Source organism: Barbus barbus (assembly GCF_936440315.1).
Source record: "Barbus barbus genome assembly, chromosome: 49".
Lineage (NCBI taxonomy): Eukaryota > Metazoa > Chordata > Actinopteri > Cypriniformes > Cyprinidae > Barbus > Barbus barbus.
In genome coordinates this window covers 14,137,969-14,154,295 of record NC_136727.1, presented here as the reverse complement: position 1 = coordinate 14,154,295, position 16,327 = coordinate 14,137,969, and the positions used below count along the sequence as shown (strand labels likewise).

The 16,327-nt window shown below is 39.4% G+C and overlaps 1 protein-coding gene across 2 annotated transcripts; it reads right to left on the bottom strand.

Moving 5' to 3' along the window:
- Positions 1-9,410: 9,410 nt before the first annotated feature.
- LOC306867533 (chloride channel CLIC-like protein 1) lies at positions 9,411-16,255 on the bottom strand. Of its 2 annotated transcripts, XR_013784031.1 has the most exons (12): positions 16,102-16,225; positions 15,647-15,825; positions 13,642-13,761; positions 13,332-13,442; positions 13,017-13,241; positions 12,747-12,887; positions 12,506-12,605; positions 12,164-12,261; positions 11,716-11,862; positions 11,076-11,639; positions 10,009-10,375; positions 9,411-9,880 (listed from the first exon to the last, which is right to left on the bottom strand). XR_013784031.1 is itself a non-coding variant. In XM_079413247.1 (11 exons), the coding sequence occupies exons 1-11, from the start codon at positions 16,130-16,132 to the stop codon at positions 10,298-10,300; spliced, it is 1,794 nt and encodes a 597-aa protein (XP_079269373.1). In that variant the 5' UTR covers positions 16,133-16,255; the 3' UTR covers positions 9,411-10,297. The 2 variants fall into 2 exon arrangements, 1 of the variants encoding a protein (XP_079269373.1); XM_079413247.1 differs by having other exon boundaries at positions 9,411-10,375; positions 16,102-16,255.
- Positions 16,256-16,327: the final 72 nt, after the last annotated feature.

The window sequence follows — 16,327 nt, the reverse complement described above, 5'->3', positions numbered from 1 at the left end:
ATCTTTAAAATACTTTGGCTCATTTCTATACAAAATCTTTCGTGTCAATCTCAGTTTCAACTGTCTCACCCTGTTTTCAATTGTCAACCATTTTAATTTCTTACGTTCAGGAGAGCCAACATGGTTCCTATTGTTAAGATTTAAAATCAACCTAACTAATTTATTCTGTGCCGTTTGGAGTTGAACTTTTATCCTCTTTGGGGTGCTGCTGTACCATGTAGTACAGGCATAATCGAAGTGTGGCTGAATTAAAGCATTTGCTAACATTTTTAAAATTTCTTTATTTAGAAACTGAGCCTTACGTGCCAGGAATTTAATTCTTTGGTTCACTTTTATAAAAAGTGAAATAGTGAGTAGCCCTAGCTAATTAGTAGGCTCAATAGGGTCATCGTCAGATCGCCCTAGCTAATTAGTAATAGTATTTTTTGAAATAGTGAGAAATAGTGAGAAGCCCTAGCTAATTAGTAGGCTCAATAGGGTCATCGTCAGAGAATTTAGGTAGTGGGACGAGACGAGATACAGGTCTCACATATGTGCGATTGTGTACCTGCACTTCAACTGTTCTGGTACGCCCGTCAATTCCAGGGAAAGTGTTGGTCACTTTTCCTAATGGCCAACATGCTCGTGGAAGTTGTGGATCTACTATCAGCACCACCTGGTCTAGATCAATTTCTCTTCCATCTTTATGCCATTTCTGTCTTTCTTGCAGATTCGGGAGATAGTAATGAATGAATCTAGACCAGAAATGGTCAGCAAGTACTTGGCTATGTTTCCATCTTCTGGTACCCAAAAGGTTACTTGAATCATAGAGCACTTGTGGGAGAGAAGAATCATGGCGGCCCATTAGGAGGGTGCTAGGTGTAACTGGGTCCAAATCCGACACGTCTGATGACACATACTCCAAAGGCTTAGCATTGAGGATGCCCTCTACTTCAGTGAGCACGGTACACAATACAGTTTCAGTCACTGTTTGATCCTTCAGCACTACCTTTAGAGCCTGCTTTACTGATTTAACCTCCCGTTCCCAAGCTCCCCCGAAATGAGGGGCGCCAGGTGGAATGAATCTGAATGAAATTTGTTGTTCTGCAAGTTGTTCCCTGAGTTGTGGCATCATGGCTACATAGGCTGCTTTCATCTCTTTATCTCCTCCAACAAAGTTGGTTCCATTATCACAGAGTAGCTCAAAATGTTTCCCTCTTTGTGCTATGAATCTGCGGAGAGACATTAGAAATGCATCTGTATCAAGGCTTTCTAGGAGATCAACATGGAGACAGCGGGTGGTCAGGCACTTGAAAACTATTCTCCATATTTTCTCTGTACGTCGACTGATCTTCACTGTGAATGGACCAAAACAATCCATTCCAGTGGAATAGAATGGGGGTTTGTACAGGCGTAGGCGTGCTGATGGGAGGTCAGCCATTTTGGGTACACTAGGCTTAGCACGCCATTTCTGGCAGTCCACACACCTGTATTGATATTTCTTGATAGCTTCCCTTCCTCGCAGAATCCAGTATCGTCTTCTCAGCTCAGCAAAGACTCTTTCTGGTCCAGGATGTAGAAGGGAGGCATCATAGTCCTTGATCAGAAGCTTGGTTAGGTGGTGTTGTGGATCAAGCACAATGGGATGTATTGTGTCTAATTCCATATGCTTCACATGTCTTAACCTCCCTCCGACCCTGATAAGTCCACTGGCTTTATCATACTCTGGTGATAAGGATGCTAATCTGCTGTTAGATGGTAATGGTCGCTCAGAGGTGAGAGCCTTAAAGTCCTCTGGAAAGGAATCTTTCTGAGCCTGTTGTAGGAGTAGCTTCTCTGCTGAGATGTAACTCTCTGAATCATCTGAAGACTGCATAGGAGATGTAGCCGCCCCGTGAAGGGATGTCACTGTAGCCTTTAGCAGCTCAGACCAGGTATTAAATTGGTTGATATCAGGAAGGGGAATGTCTGGACTAGTGCACACATGCAGACAAATTGCTGACTTTTTCAACTCTGCCTCTGGTTCAGGTTCATCTGCAGGCAAAGTGGGCCAACATGACTCTGGCTGATGTAGGAAATTTGGTCCATTAATCCAACGGCAAGGTGGGGTTAAATCCGTTAATGACTGGCCTCGTGTTATGACATCAGCAGGGTTGTTTGCTGAATCTACATACCTCCAGGTATTAATATCAGTGAGTGATTGAATTTCAGCCACCCGGGTTCCCACAAAAACTTTGTATCTGCATGATTCAGATTTAAGCCATTGAAGGACGGTAGCTGAGTCTGACCAGAGAATGACATGATTAATGTCCACAGTTAGTTCTGCTTGAAGGATATTAGCCACCTGCGCTCCGGTAAGTGCCGCACTCAGTTCCAGACGAGGGATCGTCAGCTGCTTCCGAGGTGCCACTCGTGAACGGGCTAACACAAATGAGACATGTACATGTCCTTCATTGTTTTCTGTGCGTATGTAGGCCACTGAGCCATAGGCCCTCTCAGATGCGTCACAGAATATATGTAAATCTCGATTGAGGATTTCCGCATGCCCTTCACATGGAGTGTAACACCTTGGGATTGCAATCTGATTCAAACTGTGGAGCTCTTGTTGCCAGTCTTGCCATCTGGTTAACAGGCTGTCGGATGTTATTAGGTCATCCCACCCTAGATTGTTCTTCCACAAATCCTGGACCAGCACTTTGGCTCGGGTTGTAAATGGAATTAGATAACCCAGGGGGTCGTATTGAGATGCCAAAACTCTGTAGACATTACGCAGAGTGGGTTCAAGGGATCCAAATTGGCTGGGTTTATAGCTGAACGTGTCTGTGAGACAGTTCCACAGTAGCCCAAGTGTACCTTCTAGAAGGTCAGTACTCTTCTGTGATAGCCAGAGTTCACTATTCAGTGATCTTGCTTCAGAGGGGAGATGCTGAATAACTTCAGGTCTGTTGCTGGCCCATTGACGGAGCTCGAACCCGCCAGTGAGCAAAAGTTGCCGTAGGTTGTCTACTAGTGCTCTAGCTTCAGCAACAGTTTGAAGGCTATGAAGACAGTTGTCTACATAGAAGGAACTCTTGACCGTTCTCACCAGAGCTGGGTCTACTTGAGGGTGGTTCTGAGCAATTTCCTGGAGTGCATATATGGCGCAGCACGGGCTGCACGTTGTGCCGAATGGTAAGACTTGCCATTCGTAGATCTTAGGCTGTTCTGTTCTCTGCATGTCTCTCCATAGAAAGCGTACAATAGGCTTATCACTGGGCAAGAGGCGAACTTGGTGGAACATACCTTTCACATCTCCGCTGATGGCTATAGGATGTTCACGGAACCTCAGCAAGACACCAAGTAAAGACGGACCAAGAACAGGCCCAGGCAGAAGGATGTCATTTAAAGCATGGCCTTGGAATGAATAAGAACAGTTGAAAACAATTCTGTCCTTATTATTATGCGTCACCATATGGTGAGGGATGTACCATGCCTCTGGGGATTGCTCAGCTTCTTGGGTTGATATCTCTGCCACATAACCAGCTTCTTGCAGTTTCTTCATTTCCGAACAGTAAGACTCAGCTCGCCTAAAGTCTTTAGCAAGTTTACGCTCAGTGCTTCGAAGGTTAGCCATCACTGCTTTTTTAGGGGCTTTAAGAAGTTCAGTGTTAGGCCGTCTGAGCAAGGGAGTGGCGTATCGCATAACACCACTGACTTCTACCCTAGTGGTATGTGTCTGGAGAAGAGAGAGGGCATACTGATCATGCTTGGAGCGAGTGGCTGTCTTCTCATTTACATAGGGCAGGGTATCAATTTGCCACAGGTGTTCCACATTCTTGAATAACTCAGTATTATTTGTGGTTGTGGTTATGTGGAGACACTGTGGGTTGGAAAGGGCTGCTTAACTGAGCCCAGTGGGACCTTGGAGGGTCCAGCCAAGTTTAGTACAGATGGCAAGCGGTCCATTTGCAGGTCCCATACGCACTGGCTGGACAGGAGTAAGCAGATGAGGCAGGTCAGACCCAATGAGCAATAGAGGTTTAGCTCGGTCAATCAAGGGCAATGGCAAGGACCTAAGATACTCATACTTGCGCCGAAGAGTGGATACAGGGTAGGAATGTTCAGAAAGTCTCAGGTTATCTGCAGTGAACGCATGAGGGATCAGGTATTTCCTGCATGGTCTGTGCAAGGGTGACACCTGAAGGGAAACAGTGGCTCCGTGCAGATTAACTACGTCTTGATGGACTGTGCGTAGTGTGAGTGTTTCGGGTTCAGTAGGGAGATTCAACTGATCTACAGCCTGTGACAAAACAATGCTACGCTCTGAACCATCGTCCAGCACTGCGTATGCTTCGATGGCTTTCTCTTGGTTGTGCAGTAAGACCTTGACTATCTTGAGCATTACTCTTTGAGATCTGTTAGGCCGGTCTAAATAGACCTGATGGGTAGGAACGTTGACCAACAGCACACTTTTCTGGATCTGTAAGGCTGCATCATGCAAGATGGTCAGATGTAACTCTTTACATTTTATACAGGTTCTTTTCAGAGTACAGCTGTCTGGATTATGGGTTCGCCCACATTTCCAACAGCGCTTCTCTTTGGATATCCACTGTATTATTTGCTCTGAGGTCAGTATCTTGAACTCAGGACATGCATTAAGGAAGTGGTCCTTGGTGTTACAGTAAGGGCAGAAGGGTTGAATCTTAGATTGGGACTTCGATTTTGTCTGTCCTCGCAAAGCTGAACTGGCATCAGCTGAGTACAAAATAGATGTGAATCTCTCCTTTGGACGAGAAGGTACTGACCTTTGCTGTTCTTTCTTGGTGGATCTAGACATATCAGTCTGATACATGGTAGCTGCTTTATTGGAAATGCATTTCGCTTGTGACTTCATCTGCAACCATGCAGACAGATCAGGTAATGTATAGGTGCGGTCTGTGCCAGTTTGCAAAATACCTCGGTTGAAACAGTACTCAACGAACCCATCGCGATATGACGGTGGCATCTTGCTTAGCAATCGATCAACATGAGAACCACAACGAAGTTCGTACCCGTTTGGGCCTTCCAAAGTTCTGAGCATCCCTACTAGTGTTTGGATAGATAGGGAAAAAGAATCAAAAGCTTCTGCATCTCCAAACTTGACTACTGGGGCATTCAGTATGACACCTAATTCGGACTGCACCAGTTGACGTGGTTGGCCATACTTATCTTGCAACGCCTGCAGTGCGGTTGTGTATGGTCTGAGATCATACATATATCCGTAGCCAATAATGTAGGTTACAAATTCAAATATATATGAAAACTCACCAGTAATCATTTACGCACTGGGAAAAGAAAACATATACAAAGTTGAAAAAACAGTCCAGCCAGCCTGGTTTGTAACTTGCTGCTGAGTCAAAATGACCGCTCCTAAAAGAGCTATGTATGCTACGTGCCACTAGGGGGCGTTCAGGTTAAAGCTTTCTCACACAAACCAATATAAAATGTCAGCATCTGGTCCTTAGGGCAGTTAATTTATCTCATTGACAAATGTATAATTATTGTACATTGTGGAAAAACTGGTAAAACTAGTTACAAAAATGATCTTAGAGTGGCATAAGTTATTCTATATTTAAATAACAGCTGTATATCGAGATGTGGTGGAAATGACATTTGTTCATTGCAGGTCGGAAAAATGTAAAATATTAACAAATTCTCTTCTAATCTAAGTTTTTCCTATTAAAACTAGACAAATTATTTAAATTTATGAGACTGTGTTACTTGACTTTTGAACAAGTTTTTTTTATTCAGCTTTAAAAGGCTAAAAGTGCCCCTAGTTGAAGAAACGGCCTAAAAATGCTTTCAGTATCGGTTCACTGAGAGGACGGAACAAGTGTTAAGCTGATGATAATAAGATCGGAGTCTCAGAGTTCAAACATATAGCACTGACAGTGTACATATTGTGCTGTTTAATAATTCCTTTGTAAAAATACAGAACTTTTAATTCTGCGTTTTAATAAAACAACTCGACTTGTGAATGTATTCATATTTGCCATGCAAAACAATTCTAGATAAGTATATTTCAGTAAAACTGTTGTCTAACTTACCTTGACAGCGTCAACCCTGATTCCCTGTGGCAACTACTTGTCTTTTTGAGATGTGCCTCGGCTCACCTCACTTTGGAATGATGGGGAGTGGTGATATGTGCAGTCAAAACGAACAGTTCTCAATGGATGGAGGGTGGAGAGGGTGGAGAGAGCACTGGAGTGAATGTCCAGCGCTCTCTCCACCCTCAATACCACGACTGAGGTGCCCTTGAGCAAGACACCGAACCCCCAACTGCTCCCCGGGCGCTGCAGCATAAATGGCTGCCCACTGCTCCGGGTGTGTGTTCACGGTGTGTGTGTGTTCACTGCTGTGTGTGTGCACATTGGATGGGTTAAATGCAGAGCACGAATTCCGAGTATGGGTCACCATACCTGGCAGTATGTCACTTCACTTCACTTCACTTCACTTCTCGTAATGGATTAGTGATTCACGCGATTCAGTTTGCTAATAAACTGGTAGTAATTTAATTTAATTTTGTTTTTTTATGATCCACAAATAGAAAAGGATCCAGTATGGCAAAGGTGTGTAGATACATCCAAAATATATAAAGATGAAAGAGATCCGTAGCCTACTCGTCCAGATCCAGCCAAAGAGGCTTATTTCATTTATTGCTCAGAGGTCACATAAATATGTGCAAAAAGGTGCAAAAGGTTTTCGGTTTACCATTTTTCAGTGCCAAGTGCTACCTAAGCAACACCTGCGCTCATTAAAACGTATTACTGTAATTCACACCTTATATCGATTACATTTGCAAATCATCCAAAATGATCCATATAACTACACCAACAAAATATACATACAAATATATACCAATAAAGCAATCTTGATTCCAACAAAAGTTTTAAACATCAGTTTTTATGTTTTTTTTTTTTATATAAAAATAAAACTAACGAACAGGACTATTTTGTTATGCTATGGTAAGCTTTTACATTAAAGTTGTGGGATGGTTGCAACATGTTGCAATGCCCCTACACTGACAGCCGTGGCAAAACTTGCTAAACTAGCTTAGACACATGCTAGCTATGCAGGTTAGAAGCTAAGAAAACAGTTTAAATTTATATGTAGGGCCTAAGTCAGAGTTATTTCTATCTTTTACTGCAGAGTGTCAGTAGGAAATATCAGATTACATTTCCAACCATTCATTTTGCAATTAATTGTAATAATCTAGTGAGATTTTTGTTTGCACAAGGAGTCTGACAACAGTCAGTGCTTCACACAGAGATCTGATCTCATCATCATCCAGTCTATCTGGAATGAAATGAAGAAACAAACTTTGAGTCTAAATCCAGAAGAACTGTGGCAACGTCTCCAAGATGCTTCAAGAGACCTACTTGCAAAGCAGTACTGTTAAAAGTTTTATAGGCACTTGTGTGAAAAAGCTGTAAAATGATGATGCTGTCAAAAATAATTTTTCTGTAAATTAACTTCCATTAACTAAATTACATCAACATTTGGTGTGACCATCCTTTGCATTTAAAGCAGCTTTTGCCCAAGGTGTACTTGCGCATAGTTTTTCAGGTAGCTTTGCAGGTAGGTCCATAGGGAGAGCGCACTGTCAGGGTATTTGGGAAAATTCCCATGTAATTTATACACATTAAAACATGATATCAGATTTACAAAATCAAACAATGCGCATTAAGCTGTGTTCATTTTCCATCAGCTTTTGAACACTTCAGGAGAGAGCAATTGCGCAATCTGAAGGCTTCTTGGCATACATCAGCATAATATCAGAGCAGTTTGGACACATTTCTAACCATGATGCATTGCCAGTGACCCCAACTTCCTTATGGCAAAGCTGGTTCTAAAGCTGAGAAGCTGGAGAGAAGAGGTGTAAACACTTTATATATCAAACCTATTATCTCCTTAATATATCAGACCTCTAAAGATCTACAGATCAACATAGACCCGATCACCATTGGAGAAGTTAAGGAATCTATTCAGAAGCTGAAAAACGATAAACCACCCAGTCAAGATTATATGTGCTCTGAGATGTTAAAGGCTAAGAATCAAGAAACACCACAGATCCCTCAAAGCATCTTACAAGAAAAATGGGATAACTACAGTATGAAATCCCCATCATGTGGAAAATCGGTACAAGAGTTAAAATACCAAAGAAAAGGAACCTTGGCGATTGTAACAATAAACGGAATTTAATGAGATCGATGAAAACAAGTCTGTAGTCTTTAAAATGGCATGCACTGTATAAAGGTCCTAGATCAGGTAATTTTCACAACTCTTTTTTTCAAGTCTTTTATCAGCTGAACCAACAGTACAATCCAATGAACCACTGAAGCAGATACCATTTCTTGACAAGAGCAGGCTAACCGTTTAGAACAGGAATATCCTGCATTGACAGATACTTGAACAATCCTATGATTGGAACAGCACATTTTACAATGTATTTGTGGACTTCTGACAGCCTTCACTGAGCATCACAATGGAAGATCCTCAGACATTACGGGATGATTAGTCATCAAATCATTATTAGAAAATTTAAAATCAATGTCATCCAGCTGAACCAGTTATTTGAAGCTTTTCTGGTAAACACTGTTGTCAAACAAGACTGCATCCTCTCATCACTACCCTTCACTTTGGCATCTGAATGGCTAATTCAGTAAATCAATGAGAGAAAGATCCAGAGGACACATATTGATGTTTGAAAACATGGTTGATGTAGAAAAAACAATGCTGACAACATTCGGTTTCTCTCAAGCAGACACCAAGACATGCAGCAGAAGGTCAAAGCCTTCAGAGACAGACAGCATCATTGGCTTCAAAAGTCAACAGCAAAAAGACACTACTGAAAATGAACTCCAGAGTTGAAACAGTGGAGCAGTTTGTCTTAATTGGCAGCAAAATTACATTTGATGGTGACTACAAGAAATAAACCGTATCATCAAAGCAAACCAAGCGTATTCTATGCTCAAACCAATATGGAGGTCCACCATATGAAATACAAATACCAAGATCACACTTGTATGGCTCCAAATGTTGGAAGCTAATCACTGATAAGCATGACAGTTAAAAGAGTTGAAAGCCAGAAATCTGATCCTCCAGACAACTCATATTTCACCAATGACTGGTTCTGTGTAACTTCTGCTCTAATAAGCCTCATACAAAGCAACCTGTTATCCAAGACATAAATGTGGCTCCCAGCCAGAAGCATTCCTTGATCACTAAATCACCAGATAATGTCACCTTTGACTTCACAGGTGCCATTCGTTCACAGCGCACATCGACCAATCAGGATGGATTCCCGATGGATGTGACCTTACTGTACGAAATAAAACGTTCTTTCAGTTGCTCACTGACAACTGAAGAACTACAGTCTCAATATAAACAAAAACAGAGCACATGCTATTTTTAATACAGAAAATGTCTTTTTAATGAGTGAAGTAGACAAGGTAAGTTAAAAATGTCCTTTTTAGCAATGCTTCCAAGCTGGTTTACACAAAGAAATGAACAGCACTTTTGATAAATTAATCACACTCACTTTTAAAGAAGACTCCAGACTTGTATTCTACATAAAGCAGGTCGCCCTCTAATGGGTTACCGCCATGTTGAGATCACACGATCTCCAGCTGTGTCAAGCAAATTTACTGCGTTAATAATAACAATAATTATATTTAATTTATACAGTGCATTCAAACAAAGCATAATCATAAAAATACATGTAAACAAAACAAGCAAATCAAACAACATAACAACAAAACATTACTGACAAATAATGTAGCCTGAGCCAACATTATCAAACTGATCCAAAATGTATGAGTATAATTAGAAATACTGGCAAAAATGTCCATTCTCTGTTGGGGGTCGTAACAGCTCAAAAACCCTACAACATGCACAGATGAAAAAAAGAGATTTAATCCAAGAATGCTCATTATGAATGTGTGTGATGGATGAGATAAAGAAAATAAAATAAACATTGTTGTGTGAAGCATCAGCAGCTAGTAAACAAACCTCATACATCCTGGCCAGTAGGTGTCAGTATAATGTCCAAAAGCAATGATAAAAATGTATAGAGTCTGCTAAATGGAAGCAAAAATCCTGCACCTTTCATTGGCTCTTTATAACACCTGAATGATACGTCAGGAGATTTACTTAAAAATTAGACTAAACGCATAAAGAAAAAGTCGCAAAAATATATTTAAATTTCAGGGGAAAAAAAAGAATCAGTTTTCCCAACATTTAATTAAAAGTGAATGACACAAAAACAACTGTGTTGATATAAAAAAGTTCAGAGACCATTTTAATGATGTGTTTCTTGAATTGGAGTGTTAAAGCTTGAATAACCTCCTTCTTCGACAGCAAGATCTGCTGATACTCCCTGCAGAAACAAAACACAGATTTCTAGTCAAAATGATCCAGGATAAACATATACATATATATATATATATATATATATATATATATATATTACACATAAATACAATAGTGGAGGGTATGAGCAAAGTGTTTAGTAGATAGAGATGGCATATTATGTATTTGATATGCAATATTTTATGAAATTGCTTCAGGTTTGATGGGATATAGCCTACCGTACAAGCACAATGTAATGAATAATGCAAATGTACATGCACTATTGACAACAGACAAACAGACAACTTAACATAGATGCAACAGAATCACAGACCATTTAATAAACACCAACTATGACATACATACAATATTGAGCTTGCAAAACAGAACCTGCAGCTTCAGGTCATTTTGAGCAGCCGATCTCGTTTTAGTGCACATAAAGTGCTGCAATGTTTAAATAATAAAAAAAATGCAACATGTAAATGCATTACAGGTCAAAATTACATTTTACAAAATATATTTTCAAATAGACAGTTATTTTAAATTGTAACAATATTTCACATTACTCTTTTATAAATAAATACAGCCTTGAGGAGCATAAAAGACTTTAAAAAAACATACCGATTTCAAATTTCTGAACGGTAGTATAACTGTATTTGTTTATATACATGTATATTTATTCATTTGGGTAAATTATCTAAATGAGGAATTAAAAAAGTAATACTTACCCCATTCCCTTGAGTAGCTCCAAGTGTTTTCACTTCTGTTTGAGCAGAAGACACATCGGTTACAGGCTCATTTCTGTCTGGACTCTGTGCATCTTTCTGTTCCTTTTTGACTTCAGTAGATGCATTTTTCTCAGCTTTCACTTCAGGCTCTGTATTTTCCTTCGTACTAGGATCCACCTCCTCTTTCCGCTGCTGAAAATCAGTCTCATCATCGCTAGACATGTTCCCTGTAGCGCGCACAGTCTCTACCTTCTGAGTCCCTCCGGGAACACCGGAAAATCCCTGTCGGAGTTCCATGCTTTTGTCCTCCTTCCTGTTTAGTGGGGCATGAGCATCTTCTGCCCTGTAGCCCTGGTCACCTCGGTTTCCTGCTTGATTTACTCTGTTTCTGTTGTCCTGTAGCGGCTGAGGAGCATCGCCTCTATCCCAAGCTTCCTCATGCTCCCTTAGTTGAGGAACTTGGCGCTGTGCTACCGCAGGAGGTGGCTGGTCACGTCGCCCACCGAGCCGGGGAAAGCGAACTGCTTGATGTATAGCTGCTTGAGCACTTCCATACATGAACACCTGAGAAGAGAAAACATGCCTTAGTATGATAACAAATAAATGATCCTACAATATGTTTGCAGTTCACAGCTCTTACAAGGATAGAGAGTGCAATGATAAACAGCACAGGTAACTGGAGAGTGACTGGAAGATCCTTCAGCAGGGCTCTGAGGAACTCGCTGATTCCCTGCCCAATTTGCTTCAGGGGATCAGTGATGAAACTGGTTATGGTGACTGTGATAGCCTGGAACGAAAACCAACAAAAATATGAATACATTTCATCTCTGGTTACAGCTCTCATAACAGCTTTTGGAACAATCACATATCTGGAGAAAATTATATGCATTAATGGTGTTCATTTGGACACATTATCTGAAGTGTCGTTATTTAGTACAGGGTGGACATTTATTTATCTAAATGGATCGGTTTTTGGCTTTCAGTTCAGATTATTTTACATTGAACATTTTCACTATCAACCACAAAATAATCAGTCAACTGCAAGTCTCTTATCAAGTTTCTGTTGTTAGAAACTAAAAGATACAAACCCTTGTTGGAGGCACGAGCAAAATGGGGTTCACCACCAGGACCTCGTAGTACTTTTTGCATGGATCATCTTGAAGAGTCCATGTCCGTCTGTACCACTCTAAATCAAAGAGTTACAACTGTTCATCTCTAAATCATTTACTCACCTTCATGTCATTTACAATCTGTAGACTTATCCGAAGAATGTTACTTCTATCATATTTTTGGTGCTTGAAAAGTTCTGAGAAGAGTCTTCAAAATTCAAAATTTCTAAGTTTCACATGATACAGGTTTAGAATAACAAGTAGGTGCATAAATAAATTATTCAAGTTTTTAACAAATTCTTATTACATTAAGCACCTCACCTGATAAGCTGCCCTTCCAGTCCAGTTGTTTCAGTCCAGTGCATTTGCCATTGAAGCTCTCCACCTCCACAATGTTCTTCTTGTGATCTGCAAAGGCAACCTAGTCGAGGAGAAATGTTTAAATCCATTCAACTCTCCATTTTGCAATACAGTGAACACACCTTTCAACTCTTCATTGTCATCTGTTCAGTACTGCTTTAACAAACATGTCACGGACAGTCAACAGCACAAGAACAATTACCATATAAAGATGGAACCAGTTCCAGATCAAGCTAATAAAAAAGCAGACAGCAAACATTCTCCTGAACTGGACCAACCAGGAGACCACAGACCAGAGCTCAGTACAGATTATGGCTACAACGATCAGAACAATCAAAGAAACCTGCAGAACAAAATACAGCACATATTAATTTGTTATTATTTCTGAGATAGCTGTAAAAGACCAATCTTTTGAATATAATTTTAATAGTTATCTTATCATTTATCTTTGAACGCTTTTACAAGAACTGACCTTTAGGGCGGTATCAGCATCTACATAAAATGTGTCTTCGAAACGCCATTTCCAGGCTTCGTGGTCGTGGAGTTTGAATCTGACCAGAATCTGACTGAGAGCCTCATCAATGGCTCCAGTAGTCCAGTCGTTCTCTTCATTCAGAAGCTTCTGGATCTCCGCCAGCGACAGCTTGGACAGCTTCACCTCAGCGTCATAATGCATGGATGTCAGTCCATCATCAGGCTAAAGATTTAAAAAATGGAAAAGATGTAAAACTTTCACCAATGTAGATTAATGTCAAGTGAATTCCCTGGAGAAAACAAAGTCACATACCAGGCCAAGTTTTGAAGTTTCTTTAAGGAGCTTGGTAAGAAAACGCTTGAATACTGGAAGACATACTGGCTTTATAGAGTTGGTGGTACCCTTCTTTTTCTCTTCATCAAACTAAAAAAAGAGATAGCACAAGAAATAATAATAAAAATATATTTTCAGTAATTGAAAGCGCTGAATTGTACAATACTAGTCTTCAGTACTTAAGATATACCAAGGTAATTCCATTGTACCAATGGAATGTCCAAAAAACACGGCAGTCCCATTTTGTAAGTGAGGTTTACTAAACAAAGGTATATTTATATTTTTTTACCTCTTTTTGCAAAATCTTTAGTTTACTGGTGCACTCAGACTCATTAGGACACTGTTTCGCTTCATAGGATTCGGAGCTGAATTCCCTCCTCTTGGTTGGCACATTTGGGTAACTGGCAGACTGTAAAACAAAAAAAAGTTCTAATATGATGTAGATTTGTGTTTCCTGCAAAAATTACACTGTTTGCAAGACTTAATGTGATAAAAGAGGAAATCATACTTTGTTGACAAAGAATACTGTGTTGAGTGAGGCAGAGAATTGACTTGGCTTTAGGTGAATTGAACTGTGCAAAAGAAATTGTTTAACTGAGTTAAGGTTCACTTACATTTACTGTTGTTCTACACATTTTTTTAGGGATGCACAATATTATCGGACTGATATCGGCCGATAATGGCTTTAAATGTAAATATCGGCATCAGCCTGATATGAAAAATTATGCCGATATGTCTTGCCGATAAGAGGAATACATTAACTCACACGTGCTCAGGGTGTGCTAGTGATTAGATCATGTCAGCAGTGTGCTCATTCTTGAAGCAAAGTTTTGTCTGAATGATGATTAGATTGACTGATTTAGATCGCTGAACTTAATCTGTGAAAGCACGTACAGAATGACACGTTGGTTGTGTGATAGAATAAACGGTAATAGCACGTGCAGCGGCAGCCTTCCCCAGGTCCTAACGCCCGGTCGGTAAGGAGATTTAATCTCCAGGGATCCTCAAATCTGGACCATTCCTGCAGAGTTTAGCTCTAACCCTAATCAAACACACCTGAGTATGCTAATCAGAGTCTTCAAGATCATTAGAAAATCACAGGTAGCTGAGTTTAATCAGGGTTGGAGCTAAAATCTGCAGTAGATTGGACCTCCAGGGTAAGATTTGAGGAACCCTGATGTAGACTGTGTTTATGATTAAATAAAGCAGTAATTGATGTCATAAAATAATTAGTATGTTTTGATATAATGGTCAGAAGCTATAGCTTAAATGAAAAAAATAAAAAACATGACACTTGTAAATTAAATAATTTTATTTATACCGATTTATTCATTGTGTAATATGTTTTATTTTTTTAAACAAATTGTGAGCTCCAAAAGATTTTCATGAATTTTTACAACTCTTTTGTTTTAGGTCATCTACACATTTTAAATCCTAAAATAAAATGTTAGGGTTAACACTGTATCTTTCTGGGGGGAAAAATGCAGCAATCGATAGTTTATTTGTAGTTATTTTCAAAGCTTCAATGTACTGTCAAAAAACCTTCATTATTTTTTATTTAATTCTAATAAAGAAGTTCTTGTTAAAAACTAACCAAAATTAATAATAATTTTCTTATAATTTCTGCACAGGAGAGACTTGGTGTTGTTTCCAAACAAAAGGAAATATATCGGTATCGACCAAAAGTAGATGAAAAATATCGGCATATCGGCAAAAATCCAGTATCGTGCATCCCTACATTTTTTACAAAGCTAAAACCAGCAATTTCAATAGGATTTGGAATAAAGATTTCAACAAGCAGATTTCGCAACGGGTTCAGGTTGGTCAGTAAATTTCATCACGCTTACCAACAGAACCTGACTACTTCATGAGCTGTTCTTCATACAAGGCTACACTATTAACAATAGAGAAAATATTTTTTTTTTGCCAGCAAAATGTCTCTAATCTGATAAACTGGGTGTTTAAATTAGATTTTTTGATAAATAATTCAAAGAAATTTCAGTTTACGTTTGCTCGATATGGACTTTTGGTCAAAAAATGAAAGTAACAGTATAGTTGCTGAACTTTACCTTTTGGTGCAACTATTCCTTTCAGTTTCATATAAACTAAAAAGTTTGTAAAACCTTAAAATATGTAGTTTTGCAATTGCTAAGTTTGAATGCAGTCTGTTCCCACTGAAAACCATGTTAAGAAACAGAAGAGGAATTAAATGTTGTGCAAGCACTGTAATACACTAGTGAACTGACAAATTGTGTAACTTAATGGTTACTAAATGGTTAACATTTTTAACTTACCTCTGTGGGTTTTCTCATGCGCTTTGTCGTTGGGTCGTAGTTGAGCATATCATATGGATCGATCCAAGCATCATCATCATCAGGGTGGATATTAGCATTTACAATAACAAACAGACTACATAAAATGAACAAACTCCAGAACCCAAACGACGAACAGCTTGGCACCTTCATAATCTCCACTGGAACAGGAAACATTGAGAAATCTCAGACGTACTGGTAAAACAAATACTGGTCGATTGTTATGAATGGTAACATATATAGAGGTCAGATTCAGCTTTCTTGGACACTTTGTTTATTATATTTTAACCAGACCATCTGTTTATCCTACATCCTAAATGAAATGTACTAAAATCTATCGGCCGCCAAAAAGTTACACATTGATGGCTAAATAATGACAATATAGACTAACTAAAAACAAAACAATCAATCCAACTATGTACCAAACATTTCCTTACATGTTGGAAGAGAGCTGTCATATACTGCCATAGAAAAACACACCCAGATTAAGAAAAGGAATTGTGCAAAACGTCAAATACGGCTTCTATGTATGCTGATCTACGTGCAGTCATTTGTGAAGAAGTTTCTTCGTTGAAGTACCTCCATAACATCATGTGGCACTCATCGCCTCCACGCGGACAGTGTTATCATTGCCAAAACAAAAAAGGAAAAATTAATAAATTA

Bases quoted from the DNA above. Each gene is read 5' to 3' on its own strand.
- LOC306867533 (XM_079413247.1), bottom strand. From the start codon at position 16,132: ATGGCAGTATATGACAGCTCTCTTCCAACAT. The intron at 13,762-15,646 runs GTAAGTTAAAAA...TTTGTTTTACAG, and splicing joins GCATGAGAAAACCCACAGAG to TCTGCCAGTTACCCAAATGT. The intron at 11,640-11,715 runs GTAAGAGCTGTG...TTCTCTTCTCAG, and splicing joins TCATTGCACTCTCTATCCTT to GTGTTCATGTATGGAAGTGC.